At 41.1% G+C, this 25,600-nt stretch overlaps 1 protein-coding gene across 1 annotated transcript in view; it reads left to right on the top strand.

The window, feature by feature from the left end:
* Positions 1-218: 218 nt before the first annotated feature.
* The window catches only part of LOC123253400 (nuclear pore glycoprotein p62-like), a 61,566-nt gene continuing 36,184 nt past the window's right edge, over positions 219-25,600 (top strand). The window contains exons 1-4 of the mRNA XM_044682597.1: positions 219-579; positions 19,764-20,052; positions 21,138-21,505; positions 23,093-23,203. Of these exons, the coding sequence (XP_044538532.1) occupies positions 219-579; positions 19,764-20,052; positions 21,138-21,505; positions 23,093-23,203 (1,129 nt within the window). The remainder of the gene's footprint in view (positions 580-19,763; positions 20,053-21,137; positions 21,506-23,092; positions 23,204-25,600) is intronic.

The raw sequence follows: 25,600 nt of genomic DNA, 5'->3' as shown, positions 1-25,600 counted from the left end.
TGCTTTGGTCCCCGTCTACACAAAGCTATTCAATACTGCTACAACGTAATCTTTCTCGGAAGGGTTGTTGAGACACCCCATTTTGTCCCCTCCTTGGGTTAAATGGTACTGCCTCCATTGTGCCCCGCCCCCACAAGGCTGCTGAGCCTGCTCCATAGTGCCACACCCCCGCAAGGTTACTGAGACCACCCCCATCCTGCCCCCGCAGCCGCAGGGTTATGGATCCCAAAGCCACTGCTCCCCTTCCCCAAAAGGCCGCTGAGGCGCCCCCCTCGTGCCCCGTAACCGGGCTGGGGGTACCCCCATTGTCCCCTCCTTCGCGGGGGAGCCGGGCCTGCTCCCCACCCCGTTATGACCCCGCCTCCATCGGGCTGCTGGGACCGCCTCCCTCCCTGCCCCACCCCAGAAAATCTCCTCAGCATCTCGGCGCCACAGCACCTGGGCAACGCCACCTCAAGATGTTCCGCTGGCCTTTTGTCAAGGGCCAAAACACCCCGCCATCGCCGGTCCCCGGGCCCGGGGACCTCCAGCCGATGCCGCTCCTACTGGACAAGGCCGATCAGAGGGCGAACCAATTCGGTAAGTACGGCTGCGGCACCTTCAGCAGCACATTTTTCACCAGCACAGAATCGGGGGATTGGGGACTGGGGGTGGGGCGGAGGAAGGACATGAGCCCCTCGTTCCCTCCTTTCTCCCCTCTTTATTTCCTTTTTTAAAACCTCGAGCTCGGGGATTTTCGTGGCGACGCCCTCAGCCTCGGCCTCAGCTAAGTCTCGTCGTCGCGAAGCCCCCTCAGCCATTTTCCAGCCCGCTAGCCAGCGCCTAGCTCAGTGGCCCTTATCGTCGCCACTCCTAAAACCATAAGCACTAGGGGAGGGGCGGATCTCCATTAGCTGTCACCTGCTATCGATGTGAGTGTTTTCCTCCAAGGCTTTCCCGGGAGGCCCCCTCCTCTAGTCAGTTGGTGGGGCGCGGTACGGGAATCGAAACCCTTAATGGGGCCTTCAATTTTGTCCTCAAGCAAAAAAGAAGTCCGAGAGCGCAGCTTCTGCCTGTTGTCATGGCAACCCTCGGGCCTCTTTTCTCCCGCGTAGCCGCTAACTTTTCTCACCAATTAGAGAAGTCTGCCCTCTAGAGCGATCCCAGAAACATCCAATAGGACGTCCGGACCAATCGGAAGCCTTCCCCCCCTCCACCCCTCCAGTTAGCAGTCTGCACTAAAGACTACAGACTGTATTAGTGACTACAGTCCCTCCTACCGGACGTAGGCCTCTGGCGCACTGCTGCGCAGGCGCAGCTGGTTTAAACCCACTTCCGGGCCGGGAGCGGGAGCGGCCGCCATTGTGGTGAGTTCGTATCTGTGTGGAGGGGATCTTTTATCGTTACATTTCTGTTATTTTTCCCACAGGAGTTGGCAGCCTTCTTTCCCCCGCACCTGGGTGCTGCTCCCCACGCCCGAAGGCTGGACTAACGACAAACAAGGCGCTCTGAGTGTGAGCCCAAAGGCCAAGCACAGGGACCCGAGCGGAGCGGCCAGGGGCTGCGTGTGTCGCCACCCCCGCTCCGGTCTCTCCACATGTCTGATTTCCCGTCCCCCAGCACAAGGAGTGGCGGGGCTCTTGCACCCTCCCCGACCCCTTCTTGTGCCTCTGGAGGGAAAGGGGCAGTTCATGTGGAGAGAGAAAGTGGAGCCCCGCCCGCAGCGTGCTGTCCCTAAGGCCAAGTCACACGAGCCTAAGTTCCAAGTTTCCCGCCTTTTCCTACTTCAGCCAACTGTGGCAGCTCTGTCCTTTCGCCTCGAAAATGGCTCTGCTTGGCCTGTGCTTTGGGCACCCGGGGTCCCTTTTCTGATAAGCATAGGCACCAGGAGACTTGGCTTTTCTTTTCCTTCCCCTCGGGCGTGCAGTTGTGTAAACCACTTGAGGTGGTGTTTGGTTGGTTTCAGTGGTGTTTGGCAATGGCTGGTCGAAAACAGCAGCTCTTGAGGGTTGGCCCAGGTTTCCTGTAGGGAACTACTACTTAACCCACATGGCAGCATTTAGTGGCTTTGATGAATGTGCACAATAAGACCCAGACTTCTAGAATGTATGCACGGCAGCCAAGTTTTTTTCCTGCTGTTCTGGCTGCCTACTTTTTCCCCTGTTAGGGCCTTCCTCAGTGGGGAAAGGCAAAGTCAGCGGCTCTTAGGGTATTCAGGCACAATGCTAAGGAGCCAAAAACTCCCAGAATTCAGCCTTCATCAACCACAATAAAAAGTGGTGGGGCAGGATGACATCAAAGCTAGTGGTGAAAGTTTTTAACCTTCTAAATTTCTTCTGTGACCTGTTATCATAGAGCAAGTTTGGCATAGTGGATAGAAAACTGACTTCAAACTTAGGGAGAGTTGAGTTCAAAGCTGCTCTGACGTGTCTACTGACCCAACTTCTCAATACTCTTAAGCCATCCATTCTAAGAATGTGTTGTCCTGTGGAACCCTGGGAGTCATTAGGTCAAAACTTTCTTTTTTATCCTAATTTCTAATGCAGTAAATATTTTAAAGATATTTTATTTTACCAATTACATGTAATAACAGTTTTCCACATAAGTTTTCAGAAGTTGAAGTTGTCTCCCTCCCTTCCTGGAAATGGTAAGCAATTTGATCTGGGTTATATATGTATTATCATATAATGAAATAAGTATTGATAGACATTCCCCACATAAATAAAAACTCTTTTGGGGAGAGTCTTTGGTAATTTTTCAGAGTGTAAAGGGTCCTGAAACCAAAAAAGTCTTGAGATCCACTGCTCTAAGCAACCTCCCTAGGACCCTTAAGTTGCAAAGAATGTGCCCACCAGCATTGATGGAAGAAATTTATTCACTCAGTTCTCCTGGAACAGGGAAATCACAGGTCATATCTCTAACCCTACTATTACCTTACGTAATCATTAGTGGTCTATCCTACTTTTATTTCTATAGATTAGTAAAGCTTACCCAGAATAATATATAAATAAATTCTATGTGATCCTGGCAAGTCACTTAATCCCAATAGCCTAGCCTTTACCACTTCTGCCTTAGAATTGATACTTGGTATTGCTTCTGAGACACAGGGTAGAACTGATACTTAAGTATATATAAATAAATTCCAGGTGACTGGCATATCACTTAATTCCACTCTCCTGGCCCTTATCAATTTTTTGTGTTAGAACTGATATGTAATATTACTTCTGAGACACAAGGTAGAACCAATACTTAGTATTGATTCTTAAAAGGTAGAATTGATAGTTCTTATATAGTTATATATATATAGTTCAATACTATGTGAACAAGGCAGAATAGTGATAAGGACTAGGCTAGGCAATGACAGTTAAATGACTTGCCCAGGGTCACACAGCTAGGAAGTGTCCGAGGCTAGATCTGAATCTAAGACCTCCCATCTCTAGGCCTGACTCTCAATCCACTGAGCTACCCAGCTGCCCCCCCCCCCTCATTAATTCTTAAAAGGGGAGGGTTTTAAAAAAAATAAACTCAATAAGCACTCTGCTGCTTTTAAGTTTATTCTTCCGACTGCCCCAAAATTCTAGTACTTGAACTAGTGAACTCACTGTTCTATATAATGCCATCAGATATATGTTGATCACATCTGTCCAGCACAGAGTGATGATAACTCACACATACATAGGACTTAAAGGTTTGCAAAACATCCTCACAACCTCATGAGGTAGGTAGTTTATAGCTACTCCCACTTTACAGATGAGGAAACTCGAGACAGAGGTTGTCACTTGTTCATGGACACATAGCTAGTAAGTGTGAAAGTCAGATATTTGGAACTCAGGTATTCTGATTCCTTGTCTTTTACTCTTTCCACTATGTCTGCCTCTTTTGATATTGTGATTCAAAATACTGGATGTGATTATACTATTGCCATTGTTTATCAGAAGTCATAATTTGCATTTACTAGCAGCAACCTGACTCTGGTGATGAGCATAAAGGGGAAAACAGGTACCAGTTCTACAGGATGGTGTAGACCTTATAGAAAATATTTTGTGGACACATTAGATTCGGACATCAGATAAAACACATTCTTTCTGGTGGCATGTCTTTTGTCATATGACCTCAACTAACAGACCAGGTATGAGTGGCCAAAAAGTATGTCTATGATTTCGGTGAACCTTGGTTATATCAGCTTGTCAGTTATGGGTAGCTGTGTGGCTGAGACTTGCCATTGGCCCCAGTCGACTGGAGGATTTAGAAATGTACCTCTCCCAAGCTAATGCTCAGCTTGGAATCTCCCTTTGGAAGGGTAAGTTGCATACCCATAGGAAGATTCCTGACTTACACATTTAAAATATTCTCTAGCCTCAGTAGTTTAAAATTATGGGTAGCTAGCTCAATAAAATTCTGTTGGTGCTTTGAAGGCAAATCTGTTTAGTACCCCTCGTTACATGCTGGTGAAGAACTTGCCTTTTTTTTTTTTTTTTTTTTTTTTTTTTTTTTTTTTTTTTTGAGGGAGGCAGAGTAGGTGGGCTAGAAGATGGGAAAGAGGACCAAAGAAATTAAAGCATAAATAAAAATAAATATTACATTGTAGTGGGTTATATAAGATGAATAAATAAGAGAAATATGATAAGATAATGTATTTCTCTACTTCCCTAAATTAAGTAGTTTTAGGAAAGTGAATCTGGCAGCACCCCTGGGAAGCCCCAGTTATGAAAGACTTTAATGGAGGATGCAAAGTTATCAGTCTTGCATGAGAATATTTATCCCACAGATTAATTTCAATTGCCAATAGAATCCCAGCTCCTTGAGGGCAGAGACTGCCTCAACACTTTGACATTTATATAGTCTTTTGACATTTATATAGTCTTTATATCCCCAATGCTTCTTAATTAATTGCTAGAATTAACATACAGGATTTTATATCAGTATTTAAAAACCAATCAACTTGACTGCCTACTATATATATATATATGCTTGAATACCCAACTTCCTGGCAAACTTTGTCCTAGGCAGATTGCAGCCTTCTATGTCTTAGTTAAATCCTAGGATGGTGCTTGAGGAATGTGAAAGTTAAGGGCCTTCCCAGGGGTCACATAACCACTAAAGGTTGGAAGTGGAAGTTCTGCCCAGGTCTTTAAGCCCAGCCGTTTTTTTTTTTTTTTTAAACCCTTAACTTCTGTGTATTGGTTCCTTGGTGGAAGAGTAAGGGTGGGCAATGGGGGTCAAGTGACTTGCCCAGGGTCACACAGCTGGGAAGTGTCTGAGGCCGGATTTGAACCTAGGACCTCCTGTCTCTAGGCCTGGCTCTCAATCCACTGAGCTACCCAGCTGCCCCCAGCCCAGCCGTTTTTGCTCACTATGCCATGCAGCTTTTCTTTTCATTCTGTATAGCTTATAGAGTTGTGGTTTGTTTTTGTTTTTTTAAACCCATTATGTCTTAGTAACAACTCTTAAGATGGAAGGGTCAAGGACTATGCAAATGGGGTTGATTTGTCCAGGGTCACATAGCTAAGAAATGTCTGAGACCAGATTTGAACCCAGGTCCTCTCAACTCCTGGCCAGGTGCAATATCTACTGAGCCACCTAGCTGCCCCAAACTTAGGGAGTTTTAAATTGAATGGCCATCTTCTATGAAAATATCCTAAAAGCCAAATAAAATCTCTTGGTAAATTTACCCTGAGAAAGTTATTTAATATCTAGCTTTGAAGTCTCTAATTCAATGATAACTTTGTGTTGTAAAAATAAGAGTTAATGTGATCTTTAATTATATGGGGCCAGAAAACTCAGGGAGGAAGTACCTGGCCTCCTCTGCCACTTGTGGAGACTTGCCTGAAGTACCTCTGGGTGAATTTCTGATGTCTGAGGCAGGCCTTGATGCCAGGTCTTCCAGCTCCTATCCCTCCTGGCTTCTTACTGCTGTCTTAAGGCTAGGGCCAAACCTATGGTTTTATTAATGTGGGGAGCCCTGCTACCAATGCAGCTTGTTATCTTAGAGAGTTACCTGGAGCACTGAAAAAGTAAGTGACTTGGTGCACCTAGGTAACACAGGGGATAGAGCAACAGGCCTAGAGTCAAGGGAGGTTCAAATCTAGCCTCTGGCTCTTCCTAGCTGTGTGATCCTGGGCAACTCACTTAAAGTCTGTTGGCCGTCGTTTCTTCATCTGTAAAATGGTGATAATAATAATAGTACCTACCACTGAGGGTTGTTGTGAGGATCAAATGAGATAGTAATTGTAAAGCACTTGGCACATAGTTAACACTAAGAAATGTTGTTATTATCATTACTTGTATTAACGTGCTAAGTTTTAAGTTAGGAAAGGTATTAGAGGAGGGCAGCTAGGATAGCAAGGAGACTGGAAAGCCTGCTGTTTAAGAATTTCTTTGAAGAGCTAATGAAGGTGTCAGGGTAGAGAAGTCTAGGGAGATGATTGCTTTCATGTGAAAGAAGGTCTTAGCTAGGAACACAACTTGGATCAGTGGAAGGAAGCTGCAAAGAAGGTTGATCTAGGTTTTCTCTAAAGAGATATGTCCTGTTGGTTGGCCCTGAGGACATACAGGCTGCCCGTATAGGAAGCTGGAAGTTAGTTCTCCCTTTAAAGGCTTCCAGGCAACAATTAGTTGAACAGTTATGAGGGATATTGTAGAAGATTTTTTTTTGTGTACACCAGACTAGATGGACTTCGAATGTTCCAGCTCTAAGATTTTATATTTCCAAGTCTGAAATGGATAGAGTCTGCATATTGGGAGAGGAACAGGAATTTGGAACATGTACAGACAGTAGCAGCTAAATCTAAATCCCCTGACTTGAATGGACTTGTTCTGGATAATATGAAGCTGAAATAGCTTGAAGAATAACTGCATGCTGATGGGAAGTGGGTCAGAGATCTCTAAAGCTGGAAACCGCTTAGGGAGTTAGAACACTACCTGAGTAATTCTTGGAATGCTTAGTTCCCTGTTTCTTTGTTAATTAAAAAGGGCTAGGGGGCCCATTCTAGAACTTTTTGCTTAGGTCTCAGAATTAGTAAGCTAAGATGTTTATTTGGGGAGTACTTGAAGTTTATAGTCAGTAATAATATCTCCTCTCCCTTGGTTGAAAGGGAAAAGCTCTCCAAAGTAGCTGAGAGATCATTGTGAAAGGTTTGTTTCCCATGTGGTTAATAGTCATGGCTACTCTCCAGAGAAAGAGATTTATGAACTGGTGTTATCCTAAAGGGCCTAGCCGTTGCACTTTAATCAATTTGAAGTCCAACCCTGAACCATTATTTGATATTGTTTCTTGAGCCCATCTTTGCTTCTCTCTCTTCTCTCTTATATTCTCTTAGAATCTTTTTCTGTCTCTGCATTGCATGAGGGGATTAGACTAGGTGACTCCTAAGATCCTTTTCTGCTCTAGGAGCCTTTTTGCCTTTTTTCCCCCCCTTTCTTTCTCCATTATCCAAGGAGAACCTATAAAGCCCAGAAGTCTGTTATCTTCTACCTCTGTACAACTTTTCAACCAAATTGAGGAACTTCCTCTGTTTGGCATTTAATGTACTTGGCCATTTGGCACTAGCTTCCCTTTTCACCAGGCTGATTGCACATGACTCTAACATTCTAAACATACTGGACTACTTCTTGTTCCTCGCATAGAATGTATCATTTCCCACCTGTGTCTTTTTAGAGGCTCCTATGGAGAATGCTTTCCCTTCTTATGGCTGCGTCTTGGAACCTCTGGCTCCCTTTTAGGCTCAGCAAAAGTACTACCTCCTAGAAGAGGCCTTTCCCCCTCTCCAGTTATGAGGCAGCCTCCTCCCCAATTATTTTGTATTTACTTTGTATGTTTCTTTTATTTATGACCATGCCACTGCCCACCCTGTCCTGTCCCCCAACCCCCAGTAAAATGGAAGCTCCTTGAGAGCAGGACCTGCCTTACTTTTGTATTTGTAACCTCAGTTCCTGGTGCAGTAGGCACTTCAATGTCTTCGGATTGATTGTTCTCAATAAAGAAGCCCAAGGTATGTCATGGAATATTTGAGCCCCTAGAAGTATTTAACAATGAAAATATTTGACTCCCCACTAATTATTTGACATAGCTCTAGAAATTCTAGCTCTAACAAGAAGATGAACAGAATTAAAGGTATAATAAGCATCAGTAGAGAGGAGACCGAATTATCCTATTTGCAGATGACATGATGGTATACTTTAAAATTCCTAGAGAGTCAATAAAGAGACTGATTGAACCAGTGCAGCCAAAATGGAGGGGGGAGGGGGCAGGAAACCAGGGGAGGAAATCTTCATAGCAAGTTTCTTATAAAGGTCTCCTTTCTTAAATAGAGAAGAAACTGAGCAGAATTTATAAAAATAAGAACCATTCCCAATTGATAAATTGTCAAAGGATATGAACAGGCAGTTTTCAGAAGAAGAAATCAAAGCTATCAGTAGTCAAGGGGGAAATGCTCCAAATCACTTAGAGAAATATATATTAAAACAACTCTAGATACCACCTCACACTTCTCAGATTAGCTAAGATGGTAGAAAAAGAAAATGACATATTGGATGGGATGTGAGAAAATAGATGCACTAATGCACTGTTGGTGGAACCAACCATTTTTCAAAGCAATTTGGAACTTTTACTATTCACCAAAAGCTATAAAGCTGCATTCACACCCTTTGACAACAATACCACTACTATAGATCTATGCACCAAAGATAACAGGAAAAGGACCCATATGTACACAAATATTTGTAGCAACTCTTCATAGTGGCAAAAAATTAGAAATTGAAGGGTTGCCCCACTTGGGGAATGAGTTATGGTATATGAATGTAATGGAATAGTGTAAGAAATCATGAAAGGAGTGGTTTCAGAAAAATCTAAGAAGACTTAGATGAACTGATGCAAAGGGAAATGAGTGGAATCAGGAAAACAATGTACATAGCAACAGTGAAAGGCTTAGTAACAAACTGATCAATACAGTGTTACACCACAACTCCAAAGGTCTTGTGATGAAAAATGCTATCTGCCTCCAGATAGAGAACCATGGGCTTGGAGTCCAGACTGAAACTTCCCTTTCCTTTTCTCTCAACATGACTAATGGGGAAAATGTGTTTTACATGACTTCATATGTGTAGTGACTTCTATTTCTTGCTTTGTCAGTGGACAGGAAAGGGATTAGAGGAAGGAAGAGAATTTGGAATCAAAATAAAGAAATCAAATGAGGTGATTAATAAGCTTCAGGAGGTAGAAAGTAAATCTTTAAAAGTCATTAGCATTTTTGTGTAGTTCTCAAAGTCCAAATGTTTATTAAGTGCCTACTATGTGCCAGGAATTATTCTAAGTACTTTATAAATGCCTTATTTTATCCTCATAATAACCCTGTTGAGGTAGATGCTATTATTATACCCATTTTACATTTCAGGAAACTTGAGGCAGATGGTTAATTGATTTGCCCAGGGTCACAGAGTCAGGAAGTATCTGAGGCTGAATTTGAACTCATATCTTCTCGACTCCATGCCCTGTACTCTTTAACCACTGTGTCATCTAGCTGCCAAGGGCATCACAAATCCTTGGGTCCTTGAGGCAAAATTAGTCATAACTCTAAGACACTTAAATTTCTAATATGGTAAATATTGATAGATGTGATCCACATAAAAGCTCTTTGGAAGGTTCTCAGTCATTTTTAAGATTACAAAGGGATCCTGAGACCACAAAATTTGAGAATTGCTGTTGTACAGTACTAAGAAAAGCCCAGGAGAATAGGAGATATTCCATTCAAAATAACTACAAAATACATAGTTAACAGTTAAGATGCCACAACATCCACGTTATATATGAATACAGCTACAAAACATGCTAGAAATAGAGACTTAAATTGGTCTCAAATTACTTCATGAGCATCTTTGCATGTTTCTCTTGAATTTCTCTTTCCTCATTTTTTTGTGATTCAGTGATGTACCACGTTTGATCATTTCCCAGTCATTGGGCATCTACTTTGTTTCCAGTTTTTTCTATCACAAAAAATTGCTGCTACAAATACTTCATGATACATGGATCTCTCTTTCACTTCCATGAGGTTTGTGCCGAGGGATGAGATACCAGAATCAGAACAATTTAGTAACTTCTCCCACTTTGTGAGAAAATGTATTAGTGTGTATCTTCTCACAGTCATTCCCACACAATTCATATCTTTTATCATCTTTGCCTGCTTGATGAGTAGGAGATGAATCCTTCAAGTTGTTTTCATTTACTTTCTATTCTCCATTGAGGTTCACTTGAAAGATTTCACTCTTGAAAGTTGCTAGTTGAAGAGATTAAACAAGTAGAATAAAGAAGATGCAGCATGGGAATGGCCCTTTCTTTAAATGGCAAAAATCTAACTGAGCCAATGAGGTCCTCACTCATTTTAAATTTTAAACCATTGCCTTCTATCATAGTATCAGTTTTGTTTTTTAACCTTTACCTTCCATTTTAGAATCAGTACTGTGTATTAGTTCCAAGACAGAAAAGTGAGGGCGCTAGGCAAGGGAGTTAAGTGACTTGCTCAGGGTTACACAGCTAGGAAGTATCTAAGGCTAGCCTGACTCATAATCCATTGAGCCACCTAGCTGCCCCATAGCATCAGTTCTATACAGCAGCAGAGTGGTAAAGGCCTAGGCAGTCAGGGTTAAGTGATTTGTCTAGAATCACACAGCTAGGAAGTGTCTGAATACAGATTTGAACCCAGGACCTCCTGACTCTTTGTCTGTCTCTGTATCCAGTGTGATACCTAGCCCTTTGGACTTCTCTCTGTGGCCTCTAACTCAAATGTTGGAGTCAAGACTTTCTCACACACACACTTTCTCTGTCTCTCTCTCCCTCTCTCCGTCCCTCCCCACTTCTTCCCCCCCCCCCCCCGTTTCTCTCCCCCACCTTTCACATACTACCATTGTTGTAACCAACTGAAACCTGTGTCTGTAATGATTCTTTTCATTTCCGTCTTTGAATTCATTGTAATTTTGATTTGAGAACATTGGAGCCAAAGATTTGTAGCTATATAGCTCCAGTGGAAGAATATTGTGTTGGGTGGAGTTTTATAGCAATGAACAATTTAAGATCTTTGAAAATACTGCACAAGTTTCTCAGCCCTGCTCATTGTCCATGTGAAACACCTTTCCGGAATATACACTCAACTGTTTTTAAAAATTTAATTAATTTATTTAGACTTTTTTTTCATGGTTACGTAATTCATGTTCTTTTCCTCCTCTCTTCCATCCCCCCTCCCTGAGCTGACAAGCAATTTCACTGGGTTATATCTAACTATCTATATCTATGTATCTATATATCTATATATATAATTGTTCAAAACCTATTTCCATATTGTTAATATTTGCAATAGAGTGATCATTTAAAGTCAAAATCCCCAGTAATATACCCATCGAATCATGTGATCAATCATACGTTTTCTGCATTTCTACTCCCACAGTTCTTTCTCTGGATGTGGATAGCATTCTTTCTCATAAGTCCCTCAGGGTTGTCCTGGATCATTGCATTGCTGCTTGTAGAGAAATCCATTACATTTGATTATGCCTCAGTATGTCACTCTGTATATAATGTTCTCCTGGTTCTGCTCCTTTCACTCTGCATCAATTCTTGGAGGTCTTTCCAGTTCACATGGAATTTCTCCAGTTCATTATTCCTTTGAGCACAATAGTATTCCATTACCATCAGATAACCACAGTTCAGCCATTCCCCAATTGATGGATGCTCTCTTATTTTCCAATTTTTTGTAACTACAAAGAGTATTGCTATATTTTTGTACATGTATTTTTCCTTATTGTCTCTGGGATACAAACCTAGCAATGGTATTGATGGATCAGAGGGCTGGCAGTCTTAAAGCCCTTTGGGCATAGTTCAGTTTGCCCTTCAGAATGGTTGGATCAATTCACAACTCCACCAGCAGTGTATTTGTGTCCCAATTTTGCTACAACCTCTTCAACATTTATTATTTTCCTTTACTCTCATAATGGCCGATCTGCTAGGTATGAAGTGGTACCTCAGAGTTGTTTTGATTTGCATTTCTCTAATGAGAGATTTAGAATTTAGATTTAGATTTTTCATGTGTTTATTAATAGTTTTGATTTCTTTATCTGAAAACTGCCTATTCGTGTCCCTTGACATTTATCAATTGGGTCAAATAATTTCTTAGTCCTCATTTTCTTTGACCTTTGCCACTTTTGTCATTTTTGTCCATCTGCTCCTGAATGCCTTGCTGCTTCTCTTTTGGCTTCTCTGACTCAGCTCTCTCTCCTAGTTCTTCTATGTGTGCTTATTTTTTTCAGTAAAAAGATTCTCTGATTTACTAAGTGTGCCCTCCCCCCCCTCCCCCCCCATCTTTGGACCACTTTTCTTCTCTTGCCACAGCCTGTCTCTTGATCTCAATTTGGCTTCTCAGGGATAATCATCATCTCTAGGTTGACGACTCTCAATTCTATATATCTACAGCCCTGATTTCTCCTGAACTTCTGCATTCCTAGTAGCCTATTAGATATCTCCATTTGGATGAATCTCAAACTTAACATAATTTCCAAAGTCCCACATCATTCCTTTAGATGTACCCATTTCTTTTTTTTTTTCCCTTATTTTAAATTTCATTTAAATTTTTTCCCATGGTTACATGATTCCTGTTATCTCCCTCCCTCCTTCCAGAGTTGACAAGCAATTCCACTGGGTTATACATATATTATCACTCAAAACCCATTTCCATATTATTCATTTTTGTAATAGATTAATCTTTAAAAACTGAAACCCCAAATCATATACCCATATAAACAAGTGATAAATTATATGTTTTTCTTCTGTGTTTCTACTCTTGTGGTTCTTTCTCTTGATAAGGATAGTGTTCTTTCTCATAAACCCCTCAGAACTGTCCTGGGTCATTGTGTTGCTATTAGTAGCAAAGTCAATTACAATCATCCCACAGTGTTTTGGTTACTGTGTATAATGTTCTCCTGGTTCTGCTTATTTCAGTCCACATCAGTTCATGTAGGTCTTTCCAGTTCTTATAGAAATCAACTGTTTCATCATTTCTTATAGCACAATAGTATTCCATCACCATCAGTTATCACGATTTGTGCAGCCATTCCCCAGTGGAGGGACATCCCCTCATTTTCCAATTTTTTGTCACCACAAAAAATGCTATTTTTGTACAAACAGATCCTTTCCCATTTTTTTTTATCTTTGGGATACAAATCCTAGTAAATGGTATTACTGGATCAAAAGGTATATATTCTTTTAAAGCCCTTTGGACATAATTTCAAATTGCCTTCCAGGTTGGATCAATTCACAACTCCACCAGCAATGAATTAGTGTCCGAATTTTGCCATACTCCCTCCAACATTTATTATTTTCCTTTCCTGTCATTGGTTAATCTGCTAGGTGTGAGGTGATACCTCAGAGTTGTTTTTATTTGCATTTCTTTAATCAGGAGGGATTTAGAACATTTTTTCATATGATTATTGATAGTTTTGATTTCTTCATCTGAAAACCGCCTATTCATGTCCCTTGCCCATTTGTCAGTTGGGGAGTGATTTGATTACTTACAAATTTGATTTAGTTCTTTGTATATTTGAGAAATTAGACCCTTTTCAGAGAAATTTGTTATAAGATTTTTTTTCTCAGTTTGTTGCTTCCCTTCTAGTTTTGGTTGCACTGGTTTTGTTTGTACAAAAACTTTTTAATTTAATATAATCAAAATTATTCATTTTACACCTTGTAATTTTCCCTCTTTGCTTGGTCATAAATTTTTCCCTTCTCCATAGATCTGACAGGTATATTGTTCTACCTTCACCTAATTTACTTACAATATCACTATTATGTTTGTGATATACCCATTTTTTACCTTATCTTAGTCAATTTATGCCATACTGTTTTCCAATTTCCCCAGCAGTTTTTGTCAGATAGTGAGTTCTTATCCCAAAAGCTGGAATTGTTGGATTTATTAGACACTAGATTGCTGAGGTCATTTGCCCCTAGTATATTCCTTTGATCCACCCTTCTATCTCTTAGCTAGTACCAGATTGTTTTGATGATCACTGCTTTATAGTACAGTTTAAGATTTGGAGATGTACCCATTTCTAATGAGGACACCAACACACTTCTAGTCATCCAGATTCCCAGCTTCAGTTATCTGTGGAGTACTTGTCCCGTAGAATGTAGGCTTCCTTGACTATGCTACTGCCTCACTTTTGTATTTGTATCCATAGCACCTAACATAGACTGGCACGTAAAAAAAACCTTTTTTCATTGATTATCCCTCATGTTAGTTGCCAAGTCTTGTCAATTCTGTCTCCATATAATTGGTTCTGCCTATACCCTTTAGGCCCTCATTACCTCTTGCTTAGACTATTGTAATAACCTCCTTTTAAAATTTTTTCTAATTATCTCCTAAGTGATCTTTTTGCCTTCATTATCTTATTCTCCAATTCACCTTCCAGGAGCTGTCAAATATGTTTCTAAGTCACAAGCCTAACCATGTCAGTCTTGTACTTGGAAATCTTCTCTGACTCCCTATTCCTTTAGGGTAAAAACAAAATCCTCAGCTTGGCATTCAAAGCTGCCCACAGAAAGACTCCCAACAACTTTTCCAGGCTTGTTCATATTACCTCCCTTAACACATTCTCTGGCCTCTTGGCTTTTCCATCTCTTTTGTCTTAAGTTTGGGGTGCATTCCTTCCACGTCTCCATCTCTTAGAGTCTCTAGCTTCCTTCAGAGCCCAGCTCAAGTATCACCTGAGTCCCTTCCTCTCCCCCCCCCCCCCCACCTCCTTAGTGGTTTCTTTTTCTTAGAACTTTTTGGTATTTGTGATTGAATCTTCATTTACTTTGTATTTAGCTTCCCTTGTGTCTTACTAGCTCCATGTGTATGATTTGCCCATAATTTCTTTTTTTTTTTTTTCCTTTTTTTTTTTTTAAACCCTTGTACTTCGGTGTATTGTCTCATAGGTGGAAGATTGGTAAGGGTGGGCAATGGGGGTCAAGTGACTTGCCCAGGGTCACACAGCTGGGAAGTGGCTGAGGCCGGATTTGAACCTAGGACCTCCTGTCTCTAGGCCTGACTCTCACTCCACTGAGCTACCCAGCAGCCCCCCATAATTTCTTAATAAATACTCAGTTGTCGTATTTGCTGCCATGTGTCATAAGCTGGGCAACATGCATTTTTTCATTTATTTTGGTTTTTGACTGAATGGTGAGAACTTTCTCTTCTCTCACGCCATGATAAAGTTTGTTTGGTCCCAGGATTTAATCAGTGTAGGCAAATGATGTCAGACTCAAATAGAAACAGATCTCTCCAGCCCAAATTGCCTTTGAAGACCACAAATCAACATTATATTGTATTTTTATTCACTTTATGACCTTTCCATATATATTATATATGCATTTTATACTCTACCTTCTGTCTTAGAAGGGATTCTGAGTATGTTTTCTAAAGCAGAAGAATGTTATGGGCTGGGCAGTTTAGGCAGTTGGGATTAAGTGACTTGTTCAGGGTCACATAGCTAGGAAGTGTCTGAGGTTATATTGGAACCTAGATCCTCCTGGCTTCAGGCCTGGTTCCCTGTCTAGTGTGCTACCTTGCTACCCCTCTATAATTATATTTTAACTAGGTTTGGGCACACTTGAGTATCCTGGAATTTGACACTTCTGAGAGGGAATCAGCAAAAGAAAATTTCACCTAAGAATGGAGACGTGCATCTATTTGGAATTCAATAAGATGACTTACCCTGTGTGACTGAAGTGAGATATGACTCCAAGTGCATCCTCTCTAACCACCCCATGCCACAGGCTATGGATACTTTTCCATAAGAAGTGAGGCTAAAAAAAACAGTCAAGCAAATGAAATCCAAAGACCAGAGAGGGAAAAAAGATTGATCTCGGTGCATAATATATCTGGGGTTTTTAGCCTGATGGTGCTGTGTCCCTAAAGTCTTTGAAGTAAGAAACTACCTACATTAAAATATTTTCATACTATATGGCATTGGAATTATCTTATAATTGACTATATATGTGCTTAAAATATTTCATAGAAGTGTAAGATGATGCAAACATTTTTTAGTATTTAAATGTTTAAAGTGTTTAATGTTTAAAAGTGCATTTTTTAAGCTTTAATAGAGCTTAAATAATAAGGCATCTCAAGGTTCAGCTTTTTTTTTTTTTCAACCCATATCTTCTTAGAATCAATACTAAGTATTAATTCTGAGCCAGAAGAGTGGCTAGGTAATTGGGGTTTAGTGACTTGCCCAGGGTCACACAGCTAGGAGGTGTCTGAGGCCACATTTGAACCTAGGTTGTCCTGACTCCAGGCCTGGCCTGCTTAGCACTCTATCCATTGTGCTACCTAGCTGCACCTTTAATATCTTAGATATTAGAATATCTTAGATATTTAGCATCTTAGAATTTAATTTAATATTAATTTAATATCTACACTTAAGTAAGGAAATAATAGCTAACATTTCTATAACACCGTAAGGTGTTTATAGATGTCATCTTATTTGATCCTCAGAACAACCCTGGCATAGAGGTGCTTTTCTTATCCATCCCTTTTTTTTACAGATGAGGAATTCAGGGCTTCCTGATTATAAGTGTAGCACTCTGTACCACTTCCCCATACCTTGTAAAGCCTGGCAGTTTCATTAAAAGAAACATAGCCTCCCTCTCATTGGGATTTCTTGGGAAGAAAGCACTCTCGGGCATCTAAGTTCTAGAGTGTTTAAGTGTAAAATCCCTAAACTTAATAGCAATCATATTTCTTTACAGTCACCCACCATATGTACATACAAAGCATTGAAATATTTACATCCTGAACCATGGTTTTAAGTATAAAACTTGGAATACTCCTTACTCCCTGTCACCACTTTCTGGTTCTCCCCTACCACCATCATTGGATAACCTCTCCTCCTTTGAAGTCTTCCACCCAATCAAAATCCTGGTAGACATTCTGTGAAGACCTCCAGATTACTCCTTTTTCTTTTTCAATGATTTTGGTATCTGGATCACTATCTCTCTCCTCCCCTACTCCTGATCTCATTTTAGGGGATTTCTATCTCTCCAACACCTGAACACCTACTCACTTCCTGGGACCTATTCTTCCATCCTACTTCAGCCACTCATAAAAATGGGTGTACCTTTCATTTTGCCATCCCCCATAAATGTGCCACTAACGTGTTTATGAACTCCCTTATGAATTCCCTTACCTGCTGTTGGGTCTTGTCCAACTCTTTGTGGCCCCCCTTGGGGTTTTCTTGGCAAAGATACTGAGGTGGTTTCCCATTTTCTTCTCCAGCACATTTTACAGATGAAGAAACTGAGGCAAACAATATGAAGTGGCTTGCTCAGGGTCACACAGCTAATAAATGTCTGATGCTGGATTTGAACTCAAGAAGATGATTCCTAATTCTAGACCCAGTGGTCTATGCACTGTGCCACCTGGCTGCCCCTATCTGAATTACTGTTGACTTTTTGCCTCTTCCTCAGCCTGCTCATACCAAACCCTATTCTTTATCCACACTGTGACCCTCCAGTCCCTCAACCCCTCAATTCTCTACCAGGCCCTCTTTTCTGCTCTAGCCATTCTTTCCTTCTTTCTAATCTTGACCATTTGGTGAACCAGTTCAACTCTATACTGTTTTCTTGTGCTCTGCCAAGCCTCAGCCTTGGATCAGTCCCACCATCTAATGGCTTTCCGCCTACATAGGTGCTCCTGAATGAAGGTGGGGAGCAATCACAACTGTTCTCTGACTTGGTCCAATGTTATATAACTTCACTTAAGCCCTCACTGCTCTTAAGCAATCCTACTCTACTTCCCTTATCAACTTATTCTCCTACTCTACAGTGGCTCTTCCAGACTTTGTCAAAACCTCCCATGGCTCCCCTTCTCCCCAATCTCTCACTTGAGAACCTTGTCTCAAATTTTATAGATAAAATTGAAGTTGTTCACTGGGAGTTCCCTCTCTTCTTCCAATTCTCTTATCACTCAGGTTCCCTCCTCCACTGTCTCACATGAAAATGTGGCCTTATTCCTTACCAAGGCTAACCTCTACATGCTAAAGTGATCACTTTCCATCCTGTCTCCTCTAACAGATTGTCCCTGTTGCCATCCCCACTCTTCCACTTATCTTCAGTCTCTCCTGCTCCATTGATTCCTTCTTTACTGCCTACAAACATGCCCAGTGTCTCCCCATCCTGAAAACCTCCCAAAACATTTGATCCTTCATCTCCACTAACTTGTGTCCTATATCTTTTTTGATTTAGTTATCATTTCTATGCTGATGATTCTCCAGTCTACCTTTTCTGCCCTGACTTCCCTGTTGACCTCCAGTCTTCCATCTTCAACTGCCTTTCAGACATCTCCAACTAGATGTCTCATAGACATCTTAAAGTAAATGTGTCCAAAACTGAACTCATTATCTTTCCCCCTAAAGACTCCTCCCTTCCATTGTTCCCTATTACTGTCAAGGGCACCACTCTCCTCCCAGTCTCCTGGGCTCCCAACCTAGGGGTCATCCTTGACTCCTCGCCACGTCCACGTTGTTGCTGAGACTTGTTGATTTCACCTTTACAACATTTCTCTAATACACCTCTTCCCTCCTTTGATACTACTACTATATCCCCTTACACCTGAACTATTGCAGTAGACTCTCCACTTTCCCCAAGATGTCAATCCATCTTCTATTCAACCACCAAAATGATTTCCCTAAAGTGCAGATCTGACCATGTCACCCCACCTACTCAGTAAAATCCATTGGCATTACAAATACAAAACCTTCCATTTCTCATTCAAAAGTCCAACCTTTCCAGTCTTCTTACATCTTATTCCCTGCCACGGATTCTTTAATCCGTTTTAATCTGTTTGAAACATTGCTGTTTCCAAACAAGATTCTCCATCTTTTGCTGTGGGCATTTTCCCTGTTCCTCATGTCTGGAATGTTCTCCCTCCTCAACTCCATCTCCTAGATTCCTTTGAGTCCCAACTAAAATTCTGTCTTCTTCAGGAAGTCTTTTCCAGCCTCTCTCGATTCTAATACTTTCTCCTTTACAACTTATCCTGTTTATAGCTTGTTTCTATATAACTTGTTTGCATGTTGTCTCCCCTGTTAGCCTATGAGCTCCTTGAGATCAAGGACTGCCTTTTGCCTTTCTTTGTTTTAGTGCCTGATACATAGTTAGGCATTTAAATGCTGATTGACCGATTTATTAAATGATTTCTAAGGCCTCTTCCTAATTTAAAATTCTGAGCTATAGGATTTAGGCCCAGATATAGTACTCCATACCGTGAGATGATGTCTGCAGAAAAAGCTTCTGGATTGTTACAAATGGGAGACCTTGGTGGCTGCGGTAAAAATTGACAAATATTTTTGGTTATAGATAGAGCTAGTGTTATAAGCAACATGCTATGTTTTCACTTAAGAGGACCACTTGAAAATCATTGTGTGCCCAGTGAAATTTTCCTTATTTTCTAGTATCTATTCATGAAGCATCCATCATGTAAGCTTGCATGTACTACTACTGGCAACTCGTATCTGATTCATTGGCTTTCCATTGTTTCTGAAGTGATTTATCGAAGGACCTTCTTATCAATGCATCACATATTTCAAATTGTTCTCAAGAAAGTTAGGAATAAAGGAACTAGGTGAGAATATTTTTCCGTGACAAAGGTATTTTTTGGTGCTGAGAATTCCAATTACTACAGTATGGTAAGGGTTTGTTTTTTTTTTCCTTTATCCCATTTGGATTTCTAAAATGACCTAATTTCCCCTCCCCCCTCCCCTCAAACCAGGGTTTGGAATCATGAGTCAATTTAATTTTGGAGGATCTCCTGCCACTGGAGGTGGTTTCACCTTTGGCCCTGCAAAGACAACTACTACCACACCAGGACCAGGCTTTTCTTTCTCCACACCTGGCTCTGCAGGAGGGTTTAATTTTGGGACTCCCTCCCAGCCTACTGCAAGCACGCCTGCTACTAGTTTGTTCTCCCTGAGCACCCCAGCCTCATCTACACAGACTCCAGGCTTCAGCTTTGGATCCCAGGCCACACCAACTCCAGCCACTCCTGGGTTTTCCTTAGGGTAAGAGTGCTACAGTTTCTGGCTCTCTGAGCGGCTGTGGATATATAATCACCTCTCAAGGACAGGCTTTTAGTTTAGTGCATGGATAGAGGGTCAATCAATTTTATACAAAGACATTTATAAAATTACTATTTGGAATGGTGCCACTTGGTCTGTAAGTACTCTCTTAAATTAAACCTGTCTCTGGATTGAAGCAAATTAAAGGCTGATCTACAGCCAGAATTTGTGAGCCAGTGAAGGGTAGGGGGAGTGCTCTGAGAGTTTTGGATGTGGGCCTTCTTAAAATTGGAGTGTGGCCTTATTATGGTTCTCTAGAGTTATCTTTATTGATGTAATGACCCAAAATTCTTCCTTCCTATATCAGTATTAAAAGGATTCTTCCCCTACCTGCCTTTTAAGCAGTTTTTTTCTGTTAAATGCTTTCCTTTATAAATCCAGTCTGACCCAGCTACTTCTTTTTGTGGCACTGGGGTGACCAAGAGAATCATTTGCTTCCTTTTGATGGCACCTGGGAGGTAACTGAGTGATTACCTTCCTGAACTTTTCTTTCCCCTTCATTTCAATTATCTAATAGTTTGTGGTTAAAGAGTGCCAGGATTGCACTTCTTTGGGAAGGCAACTTGAGCAACAGAATATTATCTAGGGTTATGAAATGCATTAAAAAAAATTGTGGACCTATACCCAAGAACAGTTAATGGGCTGCCTATCATTTGGCATTGCCACTCACTTTCTTAAATCCTGACATCATATTGAAATAGTCTGTCAGAAGAAATCACATTTCTACCCATGCTAAAGAAAATCCTAGGAGCTACTCTCTCCCCAAACCCGAGTTTAGAGTACTTTCTTTAGGCAGAACAGGCCAGGATCTCATATACCTGGGAATGAACTGCTAGCCCATTACAGTCATTAAAAGTATTACATTCTATGATCTAGCTCTTATTTCTGGGTATTAAGATGACAGAAATCTAGTCCAGTTGTTGCTAGTTAATTTGATGTGGGCTCTAAGAACTGCCCTTTAGTAGTTGATAGGACGTCTGTTTTGATTTGTTAGTCATAGTTCTGATGCATTTCCTTTCTCCGTTTAGGTTAAGTACACCAAAGTTAAATTTGGGCAGCAGTGGCACCCCACTCTCTTCGGGTATCTCAGGGAGCTTTGGGCTTGGCAACAGCACACTTACTAATTCCATAGCAAGTAATGTGTCGAGCCAGGCATCAACTCCTACTGGCTTTATCTTTGGTCCTCCTACTACCACCGCCACCCAACCTACATCATCAATAGGATTCTCCTTCCCCAGTGGAAATGCTTCCCAGGTGGGGACCACTGGTTTTAACCTCGGCTCAATGGGGAACACAAGTCAACCAACAGCACTTACAGGGTTAACCTTTCCTGCTGCCACTCCGGCTTCCACACAGCCACATACTCCCTTCAGCCTTGGTGGAGGACAGTCTACAGGTAAGCTCTCAACCACTTGCCACTTGCTTGTTCTCCTAGAGAACACTCGGGTAGCCAAGGTTCCTCGTGAGACTTACAGATTCATTTTCACGTTGACTTCGTTGGGGGGGGGGGGTGTTTCATTGTGGAAATTGCCAAAACTAGTAAAATTGGTGATTAAATGAGTTGAGACAGAATCCCAGGATCATTTGGGGGAACTGTCTGTTTCATTAGTCCTTTTGGCTTATATCCTATTCACCATGGGATGTTCTTTGCTACTTTTTCAAAACATAACTTCAGAAATGAAGTTTCAAGGAAAGAGACCCCAAAAGGCCATACCATAATAGTAAGTACTGGAGAATTTGAGGACAAATTAAAAGTGATAATAACTAACCCTCAATGTCTGGCATGGGTGGGGATGTTTTGTGTAGAACATTCTGCTTAATAGTTTCTACATAGTATGTAGCTAGTGTATACTATACATGGGTTACCAAGATTCAGGTAATTATCAAAACACTAAGACCATACTGAACATGATCCATTGTCTTCTCGTTATTTTGAGTGAAAAAAGGACACCTGTATTATGACCCTGGAGTTGTCTGTTGTTGGGAAAATAGACAATTGACCTGGAGATGTGCAGAAATATTGATTACTAAAGAGTTCTAATGAGAAGATGCCAAATGAGCCAGCTTTTATTTTAGATAGATGCTAGAGAATGTTGGAAAGCCACTGGGGAGCCTCTTAATGAACAGATAGAATGACTTGATTTTGTAATGGGTTTTAATAAAGTGTAGATTCAGCAGTATTTCAGAGTTTATGGCCAAGAAAAAATGAGAGATGATGAGAAATGGTATCACAAGAAATTTAAAGAACGAACCATTTCTCATATGTTTAGAACGGAGGAGGGAGTAAAACAGACTGCTGTCAGAAATGTTTGTCACTACCAAAAAAAATCCACTTAAGCCTAATGAGATGAGGCCTATTTTTTTTTATTCTTGCCCAAAATTAAAGGAATAAAGTATAGATCATTACCCCAGCTTTACTTGACTATAATTAGATCATTAATTTAGTGATGGGTAGGGAAAATTTTTCATGCTGGATTCAATCACCAGGGGAAAGTCCTGTTTCTAGGGGAGGGGAAAAAAACCCAAACCTCTTTGTCTTTAAAATCCTTTACTCTGAAGGAGTACGGTCACTTTAAGTTAAAAGTAAATGACCTTAAGTGGGGTGTTTAAAAGTCAGCCAACCATGGGTGCAGTTAGGCAACTGAAAATATGTCAGATCTGAGGACAAGTGATTAAGATAATAAGCTTAGGCACAGTATTTCCATTAAATACAACAACCTTTGATGTTAGGATGTGGTTGTGTTCTGTCACTAGCATAGCTGGTGCAATATTGAAATAGCATTCCAAGTCTCTGTGTGATTCAGGAAGAGCTGATGATGCCCTGGTCATTAGGTAAGCTAAGCTGGACAAAGTGGCACACCGCTCCGTGTCCTGAAATGTTGAGAAAGTCATGTTGACCACCATTTTTCTTTCTGCTCCATGTAATTTGCCTGCTTGCTATTGTTAATTCATGTTTTATATCTGTTCCTTTATTTCTCTTCAGGTTTAGGATTTGGATTATTGGCCTCTACAGGGTCTACTGCTATCCCCACTGGATCACTGGCCACAAGCTTCAATCAGGGATCTGCATTGACTTTTGGCTCTAAGCTGTCAGGTAGATGATTAGGAATGCTTGCATGCACACTTGCCTGTGATCTAATAGAAGGTCCCAGAATCAGTGAGAGCTCGGAGTTATGGGAAATGAGAGTCGTGAGCTCCAGGTAGCCAGAGACCATTAATTAGTAGTCCCCCATCCTCTGCAGCTTAAAAAAAATGGATAGTGGTATTTAGGACCTTCGGCAATTAGGTTAGCATAGGAGAATGGGCAGCTCTAGATAGAAGTTTAATTACTTATTTAAAAATATATTGGGGGGGGGTGGAAATTTCATTCCATTTGTAATCTGGAGGATGGGAGTGGGATTAAGTTGGAGTTAGTTGAGAAACAAGGATGGAATTACCCAAACATAAATTCACCTCAAGTGATAGAAGGAAGAAAAGGAAATAAACATTTATTAATTACCTACTTTCTATGCATCAGACATGTTAAGCGCTTTAGAAATACCTCATTAGGTCCTCACAACAACTTTTATGAGGTAGGTGCTGTTGTTGTTTTCATTTTAAGATGAGGGGAAGTGAAAATAGACAGGTAAGTAGTTTGCCCAGTGTCACCCAACTATTAAATATCAGGAGCCAGACTTAAACTCAGATCTTCCTGACTTTAGGCCCTATCCTGCCTCCACTACACCACATAACTGCCCAGTGGCATTATTTCTTTCTCGTTTAAAAAATTAACCCTTTCTGTCTTAGTAACAACAACTTCTTAAGACAAAAGATCAAGGGCTAAGTAAATGGGAGTTAAGTGAATTGTCCAAGGTCAAACAGCTAGGAAGCGTGAGGCTAAATTTAAATCCAGGTCCTTCTAACTCCAGGTCTGGTACTGGACAGCCACTGTGTCACCTAGCCATATCCCCCACCCCCCCATGACATTTCTGAAATGAGACCCCCAGAACTGAGGACTCTCACCTTCCCCATTTAGTTACTGACAAGTTGCCAAGCTGCTGTGGATAGGAAAAAAAAAAAAAAAAAAAGACCAGACAAAAACCCAGTCTTTGGTTTGTTTGGGGTTTTTTCCCCTGTGTCTATTGTTGTCTCTACAGTTGGGATTTTGGGGGGGTTGCGGGGAGGTTGAGGGTTTTTTAAAACCAATGCAGGATTTTATTTTTATCTCTGTTAAGTTTCTTCCATTCAGCTTGGCTACAGCCTGACTGCTGACCAATGGGTTGTCTTTCCCAGCTTTATGTAGCCACAAATTTGACAGACACACCATCAATGCTTTTATCTAAGACACTGATAAAAGTTTTCAATAAAACAGAGCTCTATTCTAGGCCTACATCAATATGACATCATTCCATTGAATATTCTCTAGGTCCAATCTCAACCAGTTCCAGAGCCATCCAGCCCTTGTCTTTCCATCTTATACACAAGGAGATCATGAGAAACTTCGTAAATGCCTTACTGAAATCTGTGTGTTCTATTTAGATGGTTTTCTTATAATCTGCCATTTTAATTTTAAAAAAGGAAATAAAGAGTTAGTCCTGCCAAAAGAAGGAAATGAAGTTAGCCTGGCACAAGCTGTTCTTAATGAGCTCATACTGCCTCCTAGGGCTCATGACTTCAATTCTGAAGTTCTCACAAGCCATTCCTTGAGATGATGCTTTCTAGAATTTTGCTAGGAATCAAAGTCAAACTTCCAAGCTAAGAGTTTATCCTTTTCTCATAATTTCTCAACTTTATTATTTTTTTTAAACCCTCACCTTCCATCTTGGAATCAATACTTACTATTGGCTCCAAAGCAGAAGAGTGGTAAGGGCTAGACAATGGGGGTTAAGTGACTTGCCCAGGGCCCCACAGCTGGGAAGTGTCTGAGGCCAAATGTGAATCCAGGACCTACTGTCTCTAGGCCTGGCTCTATCCACTGAGCTACCTACCTGCCCCCAATTAGTACTGCTTTTGCCCATATCTAGTCCTCTCTTTTTAACACAGTTTTCTGCCATTTTTCAAAGATCACTGACATTGACTTAGCAATTAGAGCTGCTGGCTCTTTTGACTGCCTCAAAATATAGTTTGTCCAGATGATTTGATTTGATTACAGTTTGAACACTGAGGACAAGGTAGATGCTCTCTTCCCACATTTTCTTGCCTACTTAGAGTGGGGTCTGAATCAGTCTAAGGCACAATTTGCTTTTAAAGATTCTGTTGGGCCTCGCTGCCCAGGCTCAGGAATTTGTACTTAGTTTCCCAGGCTACCAGAGCTGCTATATGTTCCTGAACAGACCCAAGAGAGTGTTATTTAGAAAGGATTTGTCTAGCAATCATCAGAATTCCAGAAAGGGCAGATCTGGCTTTGGCAGGAATCCCATTCTCCAAAATGAGGTGGTGGGTCTGGCCCTTCAGCGAGGCTTTTCTTCCTTCCTTCCTGTTTCAGAGAAAAAGCTGCCCCCTCTTCCACCTC

The sequence above is a fragment of the Gracilinanus agilis genome, chromosome X, assembly GCF_016433145.1.
Source record: "Gracilinanus agilis isolate LMUSP501 chromosome X, AgileGrace, whole genome shotgun sequence".
In the NCBI taxonomy this organism is placed as follows: Eukaryota; Metazoa; Chordata; class Mammalia; order Didelphimorphia; family Didelphidae; genus Gracilinanus; species Gracilinanus agilis.
This window is presented reverse-complemented; position numbering and strand designations above follow the sequence as displayed.